The sequence below is a fragment of the Fusarium solani genome, assembly GCF_023522795.1.
Source record: "Fusarium solani strain SB1 chromosome Unknown bctg00000005, whole genome shotgun sequence".
NCBI classification, from domain to species: Eukaryota; Fungi; Ascomycota; class Sordariomycetes; order Hypocreales; family Nectriaceae; genus Fusarium; species Fusarium solani.
In genome coordinates this window covers 1,092,986-1,110,569 of record NW_027072153.1, presented here as the reverse complement: position 1 = coordinate 1,110,569, position 17,584 = coordinate 1,092,986, and the positions used below count along the sequence as shown (strand labels likewise).

Sequence of the window (17,584 nt, the reverse complement as noted above, 5' to 3'; positions counted from 1 at the left end):
AGAGCATGACAGGGCCTTGTTTTGCTGACTCTCGCGTGAGTAGTGAAGGCTAGATTCGTGGATTAGTCACACTACCAATGAGCAAGACGCAGGCAACCTACCTCCATATCTGCGCCTCCACATCAAGGTTGATTTACAGTTTCTGAACCGTTGGCTATAAAATCTGAAGGCCCGGTTCCATTGCCCCAGGCAACTCAGTCTCTGAGACTTGCGCATTTTGATACACAGATTTCCATTCTACGAGTCGCTTCTCAGAGGAATCGCCACAATCATGCCTGTCGTTACTCCAGAAAAGCTGGCTAGCCTGCAGAGGCAGTCCAGTGATATCCGAAATGTGAGCTAAATTGACCAAACTGTGGCCGTTCTCAAGTTAATGAGATTGCAGATTTGTATCTTGGCCCATGTTGATCATGGCAAGACCTCACTTACCGATGCTCTGCTCGCCACAAATGGCATCATCTCACCAAAATTGGCGGGCAAAATCCGCTACCTAGACTCCAGACCCGATGAGCAGACAAGAGGAATCACCATGGAGTCCTCTGCCATTTCTCTCTACTTTGCTATGCGCCGGAAAACAGCCCCTGACGCTGAGCCAGAAGACAAGGAGTACCTGGTCAACTTGATCGACTCGCCCGGCCATATCGACTTCAGTTCCGAAGTCTCAACAGCTTCAAGGTTGTGTGACGGCGCCGTCGTACTTGTTGATGCCGTCGAGGGAGTCTGCAGTCAAACAGTCACTGTGCTCCGTCAAACATGGATTGAGAAGCTCAAGCCCCTGCTCGTCATCAACAAGATTGATCGACTAGTGACAGAACTCAAAATGACTCCCGGAGAAGCATACATTCACCTAAGCAAGCTTCTTGAGCAAGTAAATGCTGTTCTTGGAAGCTTCTTCCAGGGCGAACGAATGGAGGAGGATCTCAACTGGAGAGAGAAGGTGGAGGAGCGAGTGAACGCAGCGACAGCCGCCAAGGAATCGGCTCTTGCGGATCAAGTCAGCGACACCGGAGATATTCAATTCGAGGAGAGAGACGACGAAGACATTTACTTTGCCCCAGAGAAGAATAACGTCATTTTCAGCAGCGCCATCGACGGCTGGGCCTTTACCTGCAGACAATTCGCCAGCATGTACGAGAAGAAGCTCGGCATCAAGCGAGGCGTGATGGAAAAGGTTCTATGGGGCAACTTTTACTTGGATCCCAAGACGAAGAAGATTTTGGGCCCAAAGCATCTCAAGGGGCGAAACCTGAAGCCCCTTTTCGTTCAGTTGGTACTTGAGCCAGTATGGACTGTCTACCAAGCAACTGTGGGCGGTAACAATGGCACCGGCGACCGAGAACTGCTGGAGAAGGTCACAAGGTCCCTTAATATCAAGCTCACACCTCATCTGCTCAAGTCCCGGGACCAGAGACTTCTGATGACAACAGTTTTCGCATCTTGGCTGCCATTGTCGACGGCGCTATTGGTATCAGTCATTGAGTCCTTGCCGTCTCCTGCCGCCGCACAAGCTGAGCGACTACCCGAGCTACTCGAGGAATCCCCCGGTTCGGAGCACATTGATAAATCTATCAAGGATGCCATGGTCTCATTCAAGCACGAAAAGTCCGATCCCGTCGTCGCCTATGTCAGTAAGATGGTGTCCGTTCCCGAGAGCGAGCTACCCGAGAACAAGCGACGAACCGGAGTGCAAATGAGCGGCGAAGAGGCACGAGATCTCGCCCGCAAGAAGAGAGCTGAAGCTGCGAGGGCTCAGGCCGCAGCTGGCGAGAATGGCGTTGACAGCATGGCAACAGCTCTTGATACGGTCAACCTCGATGATTATGCCCCTGAGTTGGAGGAGAAGAAGGTCGATCCCGAGCATCTCATCGGATTTGCCCGTATTTACTCCGGAACTCTCTCGGTTGGCGACAAGCTCTATGTCATCCCTCCCAAGTGGTCGCCTGCTGAGCCACATGCTGCCCCTGAGCCTCAAGAGGTCACTGTCACGGCGCTTTACATGCTGATGGGCAGGAACTTGGAGGCTCTTGAGTCGGTCCCTGCTGGCTGTGTGTTTGGCATTGGTGGTCTTGAGGGCAAGATCTTGAAATCAGGAACTCTGTGCAGCCGCCTGGAAGGCGCTGTCAACCTTGCAGGTGTAAGCATGGTGGGCAAGCCTATTGTCCGCGTTGCTCTAGAACCTGTGAACCCCGCCGATCTCGACAAGATGATCCACGGTCTGGAATTGCTAGTGCAGAGTGACCCGTGCGCCGAGTATGAACTCCTTGCAAGTGGCGAGCATGTCTTGCTGACTGCTGGCGAACTTCATCTCGAGCGATGTTTGACGGATCTCAAGGAGAGATTCGCTCTTTGCGATATCCAACCTGGCGCTCCCCTTGTTCCCTATCGCGAGACTATCGTCAGGGCCGAGGAGATGCGACCCCCTGCGAACAAGGAGCTCGGTCGCGGTGCTGTTGTTGCTACTACTAGCTCAAAGCAGGTCACCATCTCACTCCGTGTACAGCCAGTGCCAGCCGATGTGACAGAATTTCTGCTCAAGAACGCAGACGCCATCAAGCGTCTGCATGACCGCAAGGCGAAGGTGGAGGAGTCTGAGGGCGAAGAGATTGCTGCAGAGACCGACGTCGCTGCCGGCAACACCCTGTCCGTGGAGGACTTTAAGAAGCAGCTGAAGGAGAAGCTTGAGAGCGGCAAGGGCAGGGAGAACTGGAAGGATCGCATTGACAAGATCGTGGCATTTGGACCTCGACGAACTGGACCAAACTTCCTCATTGATGCCACTGCAGATGGTATCTTCTCCAAGGCTTTCGCGACCGAGAATACCACAGGTGCAGCTCCTCGTGCTGAAGAATCCCTTCACCCAAGCCATCTGGCCGATAAGATCTCCTACGCCTTCCAGCTTGCCGCCGCTCAGGGTCCTCTGTGTAACGAGCCCCTTCAAGGCGTGGCTGTCTTTGTCGAGGAGGTCACACTCAACCTTGCTGAAGACGATACTTCAGCACGAGACAAGCTAGGTCGTCTTACCGGCGAAATCATCAAGACCTTCCAGTCCGCCCTGCGTTCTGGCTTCCTTGATTGGTCCTCACGTCTCATGCTCGCCATGTACAGTGTCGAGATTCAAGCCTCGACCGAAGTCCTCGGTCGTGTCTACGACGTTCTGACTCGTCGTCGCGGCCGTGTCATCGCCGAGATCATGAAGGAGGGCACACCTTTCTTCACCATCCAAGCCCTTCTCCCTGTCGCCGAGAGTTTCGGCTTCGCAGATGAGATGCGCAAGCGCACCAGCGGTGCCGCGCAGCCTCAGCTCATCTTTGCAGGCTTCGAGATCCTGGACGAGGACCCCTTCTGGGTGCCCTTCACTGAAGACGACCTGGAGGATCTCGGTGAGCTGGCTGACAAGGAGAATGTGGCCAAGCGATACATGGACGGTGTGAGGAGGAAGAAGGGATTGCTTGTGGAGGGAAGGAATGTGGCTACGGATGCTGAGAAGCAAAAGACGCTGAAGAGGTAGAATCATGATGAATGAAGTATCAGGAGGCAATGAATAAAAGCGTTTGTTAGTTGATTGTATGAGTGCCTAGATTTGACGTGCTATACAGGGTAACACAGGGGCATGACATTGCACGCTCAACGCTCTGATTAACCACCCTCGATTCTGAAAGGGAATACTTAATGTAACTTACAAAGAATTACATATTGCGATGGGATCTCAATGGTGCTGGGTTTTCCAGTAACAAGCCCGAGCTGAGAGATGGGGCGCTTCCTCCACCACACCCAGGAGCAACTCATCTCCATCCCATGGGAAATGCATCAAAGACCATCTTTTACCGATCAACAGTCCGTGAGAGTCACAGTCCCCAGTTCCATCTCCCGGGAAAGTTTGATATCTGACAGCTCTGAACCAGAGTCTTGGAACCGCTGGCCAATCACAGGGTAGCAGCCTTGACGTCAAGTGAGACAGTCTTGGAGTTAGGAACAGCACCCGGCCTGCCGCGTGTCTCGCAGTTTAGTGGTGTTTTTAACTTTTTCCAGGGAGTTGGATTCATTACTACTGCAGCTCTAGCTGGCAGGCATTTCAGTTTCTCTTGGGGTCTTTGTTGTTTTGTTGACCTGAAGTCCTTTGTAAAAAGCCCAGCAATGCTCCTCGCTTATCAAAGCAATTCCCATCCAAAACCAAGAAAATATCCCTAGTTTTCAACTTGATAATTCACCTATCGAAGCAAAACTGGATATCCCTTCAAAACCAAGCATGTCATTCTCGCCTTCAGAGAGGCCCAGCGCTATGGAGTTGGCTACCACAAGCGCCGCGTCTAGGTCTCGGGCGACAAAGTCCACAGAACTAACGTTTCTTTTTCACCTGCCGCGAGACAAGACCCGTTCCTCCGGGCCTTCTCGTTAGGGACAATACTCCGTAGGGATCGTCGGACGGGTCTCCCTCGACTCCACCACGGCAGTTGCCCCGTTGCTAGATGAGGCTATCTCTTCTCCCTTGAGAAGAAGGGTCCTCTAACATGGGGAAAGACCACTTTCACTGGTCTAGGAAGAGAACTATTGCCAAGTGAAACAAGATCAGAGGGGGATATTCACAGGGTTTACAATCTGAGCTCTTCCTGATATATAGCCGAGCATCCCGTAGGGACCAGTTAGTTGAATTCGTTCTCCTGTCAACTTTTCTTTCTGATGTTCAAGTTAGCCCCAGATGGACCTCGATGCATCTCACGATGAGAAAGCGGCCGCCGCAATGGCCGCGCTTAGGGCCTTCAACATCGAAGCTTTCACTCTCCTCGCTCTTGCATTGTTGGTCACTGCTCTTAGGTCGTATGTGCGAATCAGCACCGTCGGCCTGAGGAATCTTTGGGCGGATGATTACCTAGTTCTTCTTGCAGCAGTGAGTTGTGAGCAACCTGGAATATTGTGTGATTCACTAACACATACAGGTCGTCTACTCCATAGAAACCGGGTTGGCATACTCTGTTGGCAACATTGCGAAGGGTATGGCGAACAACTCCATGACAGATGCCCAGCGGGCGGCCTTGCGGCCAGATGACACCGAGTACCAACTTCGGTGAGTTCAAGAAACTTGAATGCAATGTTGATACTAATTCAGGCAGAGTTCTGGGCTCTAAAATTCAACTCGCTGGGTGGTCGACGTACTCGTTCCTCCTATGGATTCTCAAGGGGGCAATGTGCACCTTTTACTACCGACTGACAAAGGATCTCGAAGGATATCGAACCCGAATTCTGGTTGGCTTTGCCTTCATCATCGGTAGCTTCGTCGTGGTTCAGCTCAACCTGATACTAAGCTGCCACCCATTCTATCGTTGGTGGCAGATCTACCCTGATCCAGGAGTCTATTGTCACCCAGCCATCTCGCCCAATCTTGTCTGGACGTATCTCTCATTCAATGTCGCCACGGATCTTTACTTGATAATGATTCCAATGCCTATGTTGTGGAAGGCGGCCATGCCCTGGTTTCAGAAGGCCTGGCTTATAGCGCTGTTTAGCTGTGGTTTGTTCGTCACCATGGCCGCCATCCTCCGCGTGGTTCTGCTCGTTTCGGTAAGTACGCAAAGGCCTTCTGCGAAATTCTCCATTGTCTAATATTTTTCAGGACCCCGTGAATGGAGCCCAGCTGGCCGGCTCCTGGGCAGTCCGCGAGACCTTTGTCGCAGTTCTGGTGACAAACTTGCCCATGCTCTTCCCACAGTTCAAGAAATGGGCCGTTCCATTAGTGGCCCGAGTCAGTTCTTCTCTAAGCGCATCTCGAAATCCATCCAGTTCAAGGGCAGAGTCGAGATTCTCCAACATCACATCCCTCGATACATGGAGGCGAAAGAGCCGGCGCTCATCCCGCCCAATATCTATCAATCCGCCACGCAACAACGAGAGCGAGATCACAATCATCGAAGAGATCAACCTTCCTGAAGCCGAGCTTCAACCCACCACCAGCAAGGAAGAAACTCATACGACAACAAAGGAAGACCCGGCACCGCGCATCCAGCTTCATATCGAGGTCTCAGTACTAGAAGAAACCGACACCCATGATAGAAGGGCGAGCGCAAGGAGCGGTAACTACGCAGTCAGCTGGTCAGATTCGCCGCCGAAATCGGAGAAGCCATAATTCATTCCCGAGCACGCACATCAAGGCGGCTCTAGCAGCACTTCTACATCTTGTTTTCTTTGTTCACTCAAGACATTTTTCTTTATTCTTCGCTCATACTTTCAAAGACTACATTTTTCCTTCTAAATATGTACAATTATGATTAAGATGGCAACATATACGAGATACAAAGGGTAGATACACGGAGGGGTCTATGTACTGTGGGAACATGCTCACTGCATGGCTGTCGACGGCAGCTCAGGGATGCGATGCGTTGCTGTCGATAGGGTGGCTTCTTGGTACACACATTCAGGGCATAGAAGTGTAGTTATTCACTTTAAACCGCAACACCAAATAGAATTTAGTGCAGTCATCTGCTGTCTGTGCTGAAGGAAGAGCCATTCACCCATTCCATTCACTTCCAGGCTTGATTCGATGTTGCAAGCCGTGACACTAGGTTGAAAACCAATTGGGAACAGGCTGCCTCAGTCCAGGACAGCCCTTCTTTCTATCGAGGTCTTGTTGGCCTTTGTTCAAATGTACAACGCTCTTTCAGTATCTCATCTTTCGACGGGACCACCTCATTCTAGAAACTCGAAACAAAGCCTCCTTGGGTTCGACAAACAAAGGCTCGTCTCTTGGACATGCGTCGGTATACCAGATACAAAAGGAACAGAACATATCCAAAAGGCTCATACAAACTGGAATCAGTAATCAATCATCAACAAACATCAAGCATTCGCAAGATGGCCCGTACACAGTCCAGAGACCAGGAGGCTGAGGAAGCTCCCATTAGTCTCACGTCGCCCATTTCTGAGACCAGCTCATCCTTTTCGGAGCCCAACTCGCCCAGCCTTGGCTCAAACACCACAACATCTACCTTAAAGTCCAGGAAGAGATCCAGCCCTGAGGCTCAAGATCAGAAGCCCGCAAAGAAGATCAAGTCGGAGCGAAAGCCACTGGTCGCATCTCCCCCGGAAACCTCCCAATGGCACACCAGTGATGACGCCCTGGACTCTCAGGAGGACGACCATTCAACGGTCAAATCATTCGGTCAGGATACCTTCATGAGTCAATGGGAGGCCGATGAGTCGGAGGATATGCTAGAGTTTTACCTAGCGTATCCTCACAACCGCAACGCCACCCTCTGCGAGTACCACTTCCTCCAGCTTTCGGAGAAATGGTACGAGCGACGCAAGCCAGGGGTTGAAAGTGCCCTTGAAAAGATGTTTGAGACGTCATTTGGCTGCAGGGACTCGCCCGACTTTTCATCATTCGGGCTTCCAATCGATCAAGACACTTGGGATCTCAAGACGTTGAACGAATTTATGGGGGATCTTTCGCGACAGATCGAGCAGGCCAAGCTTCGACTAGATCAGGAGCATAATCGAATCTCGTTTACGACAGCCCATACACCTATATGTGAGGTTGGACCCAGGGGTGAGCATTTGAGGTGCACCCTATGTCCCGAGGATGACGAGAAACCCGTCCCGGTTGAGCATATGAGTGCTGTCCCTGAAGAGTGTGATGCCGAGATCGCCAAGTGGGTACAGGAGAGAAGAGGGCAATGGGAACAAGACGTCCTCGCATGTGGCCACACCTCACCCATCATGATCTTGGGCGGCGGCAAGAATCCAGATATTCTTGAATGTGAAGAGTGTGGGCACACTCAACCAGCCGACAGCGATGCCTGTCCAAGCAAATACGAGTTGCGAATAGCTACCATTCGTATTCCCGTCGAGGTCTCACCCTCTCACATGGCCATGAACAGCCGACTCGGCCACGGCGATGTTGGGGGCATTCATTTTGTTGTTGACATATGCACCGGCAATACCCTGATCAAGTTCCGGTGAGTTTCTCAAAGAGATCTCTTGGAAAGCGGAACCTAATCTGGTGTTAGCTCAACTCGGTTTTCCCAAGCTCATGAGGCAGAGGGCCGTGGCGTGGGGGGTGATCATTGTATTGCGCCTGAATTGTGTGATGGTCTAGGGGCTTATGAGCCAGCAGGATGTTCAGACTATTTTACAAACTGTTCTTGCAATTGAAGGCTTGGGGAGAGGGGGGACTGGACTTGTACTATTAGATTTAATAGAGGTTGGTGGCTGGCGACATCAACAAAGATTTCGATACATCTGGCGTGTTTGAGTAACGCTTGCTCGATGTTGCTTCCGCCAACTATCTTTTGTGAAAACACACCATCTTTTAAACATGCATAAACACAAGTAAACCTTATCATTTGAAGGCCCTGACAAGTCATGTTGACAAGAAATTGCAGCTTCAAGCAATGATGCACGTAGGGTAGACGAGTTATGTTGCATCCGGGAGTTATCCAAGCAGGCACCCGACCTGCGGCTGAAGGGGAAAGCCCCCACGTGCCTAACGTGCCAATGTGCCGTGCGCCCCACTTTCAACGCCTGGACCAGTCGCCTTGCTCGTACTGGCAGACACGGCTTACAGGACATTACCTGCCGGGCTTTAGTGGCAGGCGCGACCTACCAGAAGCGACCTGCCACTCCTGCCTGCTGCTGAGCTGCTGGGCCCGGCCTCCACTCCACTGGGTCGCACCTGCCCGCCCGGCCCCCAGAGGCCCTTTCCCCCGGCTGATGTAAGGCTTCATGCACCAAAAGGCAACCATGGCATGGATGCCGACTCCGACTCCGTACTTCGCCTCCAACTTGAACTCTGCATACTAACCTGCCACGATGCGATACTGAAGGAGAACTTGTCACGACACGAACCAACCACGCGCCCGCTATAACTCTGTATCTTCCTTGTATTACAACTTGACCTCTTTTCTCTACATTCCTTTTTTCTTTTCGCGTCTCCTTCGATCCATTCATTTGTACTTATCCTCCCTCTCTACTTTTAATCTGGTCCCGCCCGCTGCGCGACATTGCCGAGCGACACGCACGCCACCGCGAACCCCTCCATCCCTGACCCAACCCGGCCAGCCTGACTCCGTCATTGTCGCTCACGATACTCTTTCTCACAAACACTGGCCTCCTGAACCTCCACGATGCGTCTTTTTGGTGGAAAAAACAACAAGTTCAAGGCCGATCCCCCCAAGATCCGGATCGAAAAGGTCGTCGTCGACCGGCCGGCCACCAAGCCAAAGCCGAAGCCGAAGCCCGCTCTCAGCGGTTCAGCCTCCCGGTCCTCGTCCTTGCACCGACCTTCCCCGAAGCCTCTCGCACGCCAGGCTAGTCACTCGCCGTATCCCTCATCATCCGACGAGAAGCGGTTGGAGCGTAAGCGCAAGGCTCCCTCGGTGTCGCGTCGATCGCCGGCCAGTGATCGGATCGAGTTCGACAAGGACAGCGATGGCGAAGACGACGGATGGATGACTCTTGACAGCAATAAGAGACAGCGCAAGGGCACTGAAGACGGCTTCGTCGACACTAACCGTAAGCTGCGGAGCGTACGGGCCTTCAAAGATAGGCTAGACAGGAGGAGCTTCATTCATGCCGTGGATGTGGCCTCGCTCCAACACAAATGTGTGCCCGTGATGGGCGCTCAAAAGGAGGACGTTGCCATCGAACTGCAGTATCCCAGCCTACAACCACGCGAGAAGTGAGTGCCCATGTTGAGTTGGACTTGGAAAGTTGCTAACACTATCTACAGATATGAGCTCGTCTGGGGCAAGGACAAGATTGATGCAGTGGAGGCCAGCATAAAGGTAGTTCGACATGTAGCCGAGACATATCTGACCGACGACGAGGCCGAGCCCTTCACAAACCCCAACGGAGGCATTATCCGTCGATTGGAGAAGGCATCCAATCGCAACATACAGGACCTCATGGGTTTCAAGACGGCTCTGCGCGAGTACAACGAGAAGCTCCTAGCTCTGGTCGAGGACGGTGTGATTTCCAAGAACCTCGACAACATGCACGAGCTCCCCCAGCACCTCGTGGCATTCATCCTCGACCAAATCTATGACCGGACCGTGGCGCCCAAAGTCGAACTTCTCTCCAAATACGAGAACGGAACCGATTATGTCTATGGCGAGCTCCTTCATCCCTTCATCTCCAAGATCCTCGTGGAACAGACCCAGATGACATCAGGACAAGTCTTTGTGGACCTCGGTTCGGGCGTAGGAAACGTGGTTTTGCAGGCGGCCCTGGAGATTGGCTGTGAAAGCTGGGGCTGTGAGATGATGGAGAACGCATGCAATCTTGGCGAGGCTCAGAAGAAGGAGTTTGACGCTCGATGCACTCTCTGGGGTATCAAGCCAGGCAAAGCGCACCTGGAACGTGGTGATTTCCGCCACAACCAGCACATCCTCGAGGCCCTGAGGCGTGCTGATGTGATTCTGGTGAACAACAAGGCTTTCACCTCGAGCCTCAACGACGACCTTACTAGGATGTTCCTTGATCTAAAGCCGGGCGCCAAGATTGTATCGCTCAAATCGTTTGTCGCGGAAAAGAACAACAACCACAACATCAACGACGTCGGTAGCAGGATCCTCGATGTAGAGGAATGCACATACCCCGAGGGTTATGTGAGCTGGACTAATGCGGGAGGATCGTACTTTATTTCGACGCGAAAGCAGTAGACTATAGAGCTTCATCAGCATAGGAGCAGGAGCAAACGGGACAAGATTGGGTCGAGGGTTAAGCGATGGGTAAACAGCTGGGTTAAGAGCCGGGAATTACATCAGCGTTGTAAGAGGATTGTTCGGGCTTACAGGATACTCCATATAGTACTTGTTTTTGTGACTTGAGCGTTTGCTTCTTGAATTTCGTGTGTTGGGATATCATGATGTGGTGGACGGTCGACTATCGTTCTTTTTCGAAGATGGGCTCGTTGGCGAGGTTCATAGCATCGGCTTCCTGGGCTATCCTCTTCATCCACCGGTCAACGAGCTCCTTGTTTTCCTTCTTGACCTTGTCCCGTTCCTTCTCAGCCATGGACATCTGAAGGTTGAGCGCTATCATCTCGTCTTGGACTTGCTGGCGGGGTGTCAGCATGGTATCAGGCTGTGGCGGTCAGGCCGCTGCACGCACCTCGATCAACTTGCGCTTCTCCCTCAGCTCGTACTCCCTATCCTTAAGTCTGGTCGTGAGATGGGTCTTGTCGGCCGTTAAGTCTCGAATCGATCTCGAATCGGATTTTGTTTTTGAGCGCAATTTCGTGAGCTCTTCTTCGGCGGTTCGTAGTCGAGATTCGGTGACGCCCTTGGACCGCAGGGCTTCGGCGAGGTCTTGTTTTAACTGGGCGACGCCGGGATCGTTGGTTGAGGGCTCGATGGGTTGTTGCTTGGTGGGTTTGCCGCTGCTGGAGATGAGCGACTCTAGTCCCGTCTTTTCAGCCTCCAGCGCGGATATTCGGTCCGCCATCTGCGAGCCTTGGGAGCATCGTCAGTTTCCTGCACCCGGCTCGTTTGATGTCGTGTCGCAGATGGAGTAGGTACAAGAGGGGTAGCAAGAGTGGGTGGGGGTTTACGGACAGGTCTGGACGAGCTCCATGTTGACGGGGTTGCTGAGCTCTGCATCTTTTAAAGATGAGAGATACTGGTCTCGCCAACTAGGCATAATGAAAGAGGGAGGGTGATGGATGTGTGACGGGCGGTTGGTTGATGTGTTAGTAAAGAAGGTAATGAAATGACTTGACTGATTGTCTGGGGGAGACCGAGTGATGGGACGGACCCTCGATTGACGTACCCGCTCATTCCTGTGGAACCTGAATGATGCAACTGGCGGGAACCTAAGTAACAGCAGGGGTGCCTATTTAGTTGGGCCGAGGAATAGCCATCCCTGGTACCTCCCTATGATGATGGGGGAGCTCCAGCCTAGAATCCAAGCTCATTCATCATATCTGCTGGGGGATAGCTGACGCATAATTCCATCTTCACAGTGCGTGACCTTTCAAGAGGGACCCAAAACTTTGTTTCTGCCGTCAATCATGAGATAACGCGAGATGGACACGCTTCACGCGAGAGCCGATTGGGAGAGTGTCGGGGACAGGTGGTTCCGCAAGACGCAGCAGTATACAGCTGTGTTTGACCAAGATCTGGACCTGGACAATTATATCGTCACTGGAGCTCCGTATGCGGGTGCACTAGGTAAGTCTTTTGAGATCCAGATGATTCATCATACTCGAGTTTGCATGGGTTTGGCTGGTTTGCCGCGCTTCTTTGGCAGTCATGATAACTCACCGTGAGCTCAACACGCTAACCTTGTTCTCAGCACTCTGGCGCGACGACACCAAACTCTTGGCTTACCAACCAGGAAGAGCATCGAAGCCAGCAATAGACATTTACAGCCTTGCCGGAAAGAAGATTCGGAGCATTCCCTGGGATAAAGGCGCCATTAAGGGCCTTGGCTGGTCGGAGGATGAGACGCTCCTTGTTGTCACAGCCGACGGCACCGTGCGCTGCTATGATCTGCAAGGAGACTTTACACAATTTTCCCTCGGCCATGGTGCTGACAACTACGGTGTTGAATCATGCCGGTATGCTTCTTTCACTGTTCGTCGACTGGTTGCGCCGGCTAACCATACACAGATTCTACGACCACGGCCTAGTGGCGCTTCTGGGAAACAACTCCCTAATCACAGTCTCTTCATACTCTGAGCCTCGACCTAAGGCGCTCGCGCAGACACCTGAAGGAGAGATTCACTCTTGGTCCCTCATCTCACCGAACCATACCTTGTCTAGATCAGTCGAGGTTCTGCTGAGCGTCGAAAAGACGGTCTACGTTGTCGACGCTACCGATTGCGAGGATCGATTCCTGGACATTGGTCCTTTTAGCCACATCAGCGTCTCTCCGGATGGTCGTTACGTGAACCTGTACGGCGTGAACGGAAAGGCGCATGTCATCTCGAGCGACTTTCAGGAGAGGCTGTTTGAGCATGACTCTGACTCGCAGACGCCGCCTCTGTATGTGGAGTGGTGCGGCAGTGATGCACTTATTGCTTGGGAGGATGAAGTGCATATCATTGGACCTGGTGATGTGTCGTCCTCGTATATTTACGATAGCACTCGGGTACATGTCGTTTCTGGTAAGTCCTCTGCTTCAATGGGAGGTATCATGCTCACCTAGTTCAGAACATGACGGCGCCCGACTCATCACAAACGACTTTTGTGAGTTTTTGGAGAGAGTGCCACGAGATACTCTTGAAGTTTTTGGTCAGTCTTCAGATTCATCACCAGCCTCGATTCTTCTGGACGCTGTAGGTCAGCTTGAGCTTCAGTCACCCAAGGCGGATGATTATATCCAGTTGATAAGGCCCAACCTGACGGGGGCCGTGGATACCTGCGTTAATGCCGCCGGCCGTGAGTTTGATACTCATTGGCAAAAGCGCCTACTCAAGGCTGCCTCCTTTGGCAAGTCGGTGCTCGACATCTACAATAGCGACGATTTTGTCGACATGTGCGAGACTCTTCGTGTGCTCAATGCTGTACGGTTCTACGAGGTCGGCATACCGCTCTCTTTTGAACAGTACCATCGTCTGACGCCAGAGAGTCTCATCCGACGACTTCTCAGCCGCCACGAGTACCTCCTGGCCATAAAGATCGCGGGTTACCTTAAACTTCCTACGGACCGCATCTACGTGCACTGGGCATCAAACAAGGTCCGCGTTGGAGGCGAAGATGATGACACCATCTGCCGATTGATCGTCGAGCGGTTGTCTGGCAAGCCTGGCATTTCGTTCGAAGAGATTGCGCGAGCAGCGTACCAGGAGGGACGTGGGCGGCTCGCTACAGAGCTGCTCAACCACGAACCTCGTGGCGGCAGACAGGTTCCACTTCTATTGAGCATGGAGGAGGACGAATTGGCTCTAGACAAGGCCATTGAGAGCGGAGACACAGACCTCATGCTCTCAGTTCTGCTACAACTGAAGAGGAAGTTGCCTCTTGCCGCATTCTTCCGTGTCATCAACGCACGGCCGACTGCAACAGCCCTTGTGGAGTCATCTGCCATGGAAGAGGGTGATAATACGCTGCTCAAGGACCTATACTATCAGGATGACCGACGAGGAGATGGTGCGAACGTGTTTATTCGCGAATCACTCAAGCAGCCTGACGCTCGAACTGCGGCTGACAAGCTGGCTCTGGCAGCGAAACTACTTGCTGACTCAAAAGAGTCTACGTTTGAGGTTCATGCCCTCAAGGAGGCCACGACTCTGCTGCGGATGCAAGAGTCATTTGACCGGGATCTCACAGACACGTTTACGGGACTCAGTGTCAACGAGACCATGTTTAAGCTCATCCGGCTTGGCTACTCGGGACGGGCCAAGAAGATCCAGAGCGAGTTCAAGGTACCAGAGAAGGTGGCGTGGTGGATTCGGTAGGTGGACCTCTTCCCCAACAGCCCAGCCCTGGCACCGGGAGGCTGAGGGACCGGCTTCCTTCAACGGCTAACGTGTATGGTCCCTGCAGATTGCGAGCACTAGTAGCTAAGCGGGACTGGAACGGGATCGAAGAGATCTCAAAGACGAGGAGGAGCCCCATTGGATGGGAGGTGAGTCTATCGGCACCGCGGTCTACCCCGGAAGAGTTGCAACGGCTAACGGGGGCCAGCCCTTCTTTAACCTTACGCTTCAGGCAGGTAACCCCAGATTGGCAGCCACGTTTGTGCCAAAGTGCACAGGGTTGGAGCCTGGAGAGACAATTACCATGTACGAGAAGTGCGGGATGCGGGTGAAGGCGGCGCAGGAGGCAGTGAGGCTCAAGGATGCCGAGGCGTGGGAGAGACTTTTGGAGGCGGCGGGTCAGGGGACGGCGGATGGCAGAGAGATTGAGCGTCTTGGCCAGTCGGTGTTTAAGAAGTAGATTGCCGAGTTTAGCAGGTTGACTGGATGGGTTGGTGTTTTGGCAGAATTGTACAGCATTAATCATCTACCCCTTGAAGTTTGCTCAACAGGTTTAACTCATGATCTACAGGAGCAAGCATACTTTGGAAAGAACCGCGTTTGGCGCCGTGGCCCTAGGAACACAAGCCAATGGTCAAGTGGCTGCATTTGCTAGATGCAGTGTGGGAAGTGATAGACGCCTCAGGGCCTGAGAGCATGAGGCGCGAGGCTTCGTTTCTGAGACGGGCTGAAGTCGATGACTGGAATGTGAAAGTCTGGCTGGCCGTTTCAGGACCTGACTCTTAACTCGTGATACAGTCTCGTGATAAGTCGGCGGACGATTCTGAAGAGTCATGGCTCTTGGCAGGTGAAGTTCTACCATCTTTTGGGGAAGCGGCATGTTGGCGCCAGGCTGGAATAGGAAAGGATGAGGAGCAGACGACGGGTTCCTGGGCCTGTTGACAGGCTGTTGGGTGACACGGGTAGAACAACGAAGAACGGTGGCAACAGACAAATTGGGGGGGGGGGGGGGAGACCATCTGGAGGTTTCACGTGTAGCTCGAGGGTCTGGATGAATCGGGGTCTCCCGAAGAGCCGTCCCACGGATCGGACAATGCGTGCAGCAGCGAACAACGAGGGCAGATGATGTTCGCATGAGAGCCGGCGGGTGGCATGACAGCTGAGGGAGGGTAGGGTGATGATATCATGGGTTGTGCTTGTCGCTGTGCAGTTGCAGTTGCAGTGGGGCGATCGAGACCTCGGCTGTTGCTTGACCGGGCACCCACAGGGAACGGAAACTCGAGAGAAGGAGGGAAAGTTTGATTTGGAATTATGCTGTGAAATCTACGGAATCTACGGAAACACAGATTAAGTTTCCATCATGGGCTTGTTCTTCTTGTCTTGAACTTGTTTTTTCTTTTTGGTTCTGGCTGGACCGGTTGGTTGCCTCTTTGGGACATGGCCCATACCGGGGTCTGGATTCTGGTCTGGAAGCGTCTACGGTGGCGGTCTCGATTTGGGCTGAAGAGGAGAAGGTGAAAAAAAGGGGAGTTGAGGGAGGGGTGTGTTCCTTTCTCGAACCCGTTTGCAAAACAAATCCACATTGAAAGAAACGGTCACGAATTGAAGAAAAATGGCGCAGGTAGGGCCGTCGTTACGTTGAGTGGAGGGAGGTATAGATGGAGAGGTAGGTAGTTATGGAGTAAACAAACTTAACATGGGCAGATGTTGAAAGAGGAGAAATATGACGAGAGGGAATTTCCCAGAAAGCGAATTGTGGGAATGGGCATTATCAGAGCTGGGGACTATGCTGGTTGTTCAATATGAAAAAAGATGGAGAAGAATATGTCATGATGGGGGGAGTCGTTAGCGGAGATGGCCGCGAGGTTTCCACAAGCCTGACTTCAAGTATACAATATCCATACTGTACATAACGTTACTACATGCAAGATGACTCGAGCAGCTTTCATGAGCATCTGCTTATGGAATTGGAATCGAGATATGGTGAGTTGGTTACGCACTCGGAGGTCAGTGACGAATTCATCAAATTGCCCCGGATCCGTCAATGCCCTGTCCCTCGTCGGCCGCCCCTTTCCCATGGGATGGGGGATGGAAAAGAAAGCAAGGCAAGACAAGAAGAAACCCTTGCGCATCCTGCCCCAGCTCGCAACAACTCCACCAGGGATGTCTCACGCTGGTGACAGACGGCCAGACCGAATCACGCACTGTCTGTTTGTCTGTCGTGCGTCCTGATCACTTGAGCTCGTGCGTGCAGTGCGGGCGTGGGTGGCTCGACCCGTGTGCCGTCTTGGTTGATACCTTATGGATCTATTTCGTGGATGGGATGGGGCCCGCCATCCTGGTAACAGCTAAGCTAGCTAACCTAGCATTCAGCACGCGCGCGCGAAGACGACGACGACGACGCCATCTCTCCCAAGAACCCATTTGGAGCTAGAGAATCAACTTTCCCATTGAGGAGTGGAGGGAGGGGGGGGGCAAGGCGAGATCTGGACAGGGGTAGATTACCTCGTGGATTGATATCAACAAGCAGGGTCTTTCTTTTCTTATTTCTTTAAGCAGCTGCTCTGACAACCTGATTGCGTATGTACTTGCAAGAAGGCTTTCCCATCCCATCTGTTCTCGTCAGTACATACAGTACAGTCCAGGACTGGGGTAAGGTTCCCTCCTCCTCCCTCTCGCCCACCTCCACTTCAAGACTGTCCATCTCCCAATCACCCTCCATCATTCCCCCCTGTCAAGAGAGGGCCCTACTGCTACTGTACACCCCCGGTCGCCGTCCCCGGTCTCCATCCTCGAAATACCGCCGCCACTGCTGTTTGTCGCGACCATCGAATCGCCGTCGCCAAGCCGCATGGTAAATGAACTCGACTCGCCAACCTCCAATTCTTCCAAGGCCATTTTTCCCTCTCTCCCCTGTCCTACCATCTCATTCCCATCCTGTCAGTTTTCTTCCTCTCCTTCTTTACTTCTGTCGCACAAAACAAAACGCCAAATATCCAACTGCCCGCCTTGGCCTCCCCAGCTGACGTCGGTTCCCGAGACGAAAAGAAAGACCCTACCCTTCATTCGCCCTCCCTTACAGAGCCTCCGGGGCCCCCTCTTCTACCACTCAAGGACGAGCACCACCTCTGGAGCAATAGCTGGGAGCGCCCATAGCTGCAAGGCAAGCAAGCA

General features: G+C 52.7%; 6 protein-coding genes across 6 annotated transcripts; 5 read left to right on the top strand and 1 right to left on the bottom strand.

The window, feature by feature from the left end:
* Nucleotides 1-271: 271 nt before the first annotated feature.
* Nucleotides 272-3,508, top strand: MRS44_008773 (uncharacterized protein; the record flags this gene model as incomplete). Its single annotated transcript, XM_046272119.2, has 2 exons — nucleotides 272-334; nucleotides 386-3,508. 2 exons carry the CDS (start codon nucleotides 272-274, stop codon nucleotides 3,506-3,508), a joined length of 3,186 nt encoding a protein of 1,061 aa, XP_046132227.1.
* A 1,230-nt stretch (nucleotides 3,509-4,738) lies between these two features.
* Nucleotides 4,739-6,118, top strand: MRS44_008772 (uncharacterized protein; the record flags this gene model as incomplete). Its single annotated transcript, XM_046281213.2, has 4 exons — nucleotides 4,739-4,885; nucleotides 4,935-5,062; nucleotides 5,109-5,556; nucleotides 5,609-6,118. 4 exons carry the CDS (start codon nucleotides 4,739-4,741, stop codon nucleotides 6,116-6,118), a joined length of 1,233 nt encoding a protein of 410 aa, XP_046132226.2.
* A 725-nt stretch (nucleotides 6,119-6,843) lies between these two features.
* On the top strand, nucleotides 6,844-7,950 carry MRS44_008771 (uncharacterized protein; the record flags this gene model as incomplete). Its single annotated transcript, XM_046283654.2, has 1 exon — nucleotides 6,844-7,950. One exon carries the CDS (start codon nucleotides 6,844-6,846, stop codon nucleotides 7,948-7,950), a length of 1,107 nt encoding a protein of 368 aa, XP_046132225.2.
* Nucleotides 7,951-9,113: 1,163 nt separating this feature from the next.
* On the top strand, nucleotides 9,114-10,649 carry MRS44_008770 (uncharacterized protein; the record flags this gene model as incomplete). The annotated part of the gene is made up of 2 exons (XM_046269671.2): nucleotides 9,114-9,667; nucleotides 9,719-10,649. The coding sequence occupies 2 exons, from the start codon at nucleotides 9,114-9,116 to the stop codon at nucleotides 10,647-10,649; spliced, it is 1,485 nt and encodes a 494-aa protein (XP_046132224.1).
* A 223-nt stretch (nucleotides 10,650-10,872) lies between these two features.
* Nucleotides 10,873-11,562, bottom strand: MRS44_008769 (uncharacterized protein; the record flags this gene model as incomplete). Its single annotated transcript, XM_065621056.1, has 3 exons — nucleotides 10,873-11,046; nucleotides 11,101-11,441; nucleotides 11,544-11,562. 3 exons carry the CDS (start codon nucleotides 11,560-11,562, stop codon nucleotides 10,873-10,875), a joined length of 534 nt encoding a protein of 177 aa, XP_065477128.1.
* A 451-nt stretch (nucleotides 11,563-12,013) lies between these two features.
* MRS44_008768 (uncharacterized protein) lies at nucleotides 12,014-14,870 on the top strand (the record flags this gene model as incomplete). Its single annotated transcript, XM_065621055.1, has 5 exons — nucleotides 12,014-12,158; nucleotides 12,283-12,547; nucleotides 12,600-13,096; nucleotides 13,143-14,385; nucleotides 14,522-14,870. 5 exons carry the CDS (start codon nucleotides 12,014-12,016, stop codon nucleotides 14,868-14,870), a joined length of 2,499 nt encoding a protein of 832 aa, XP_065477127.1.
* Between the last annotated feature and the right edge of the window lie 2,714 nt (nucleotides 14,871-17,584).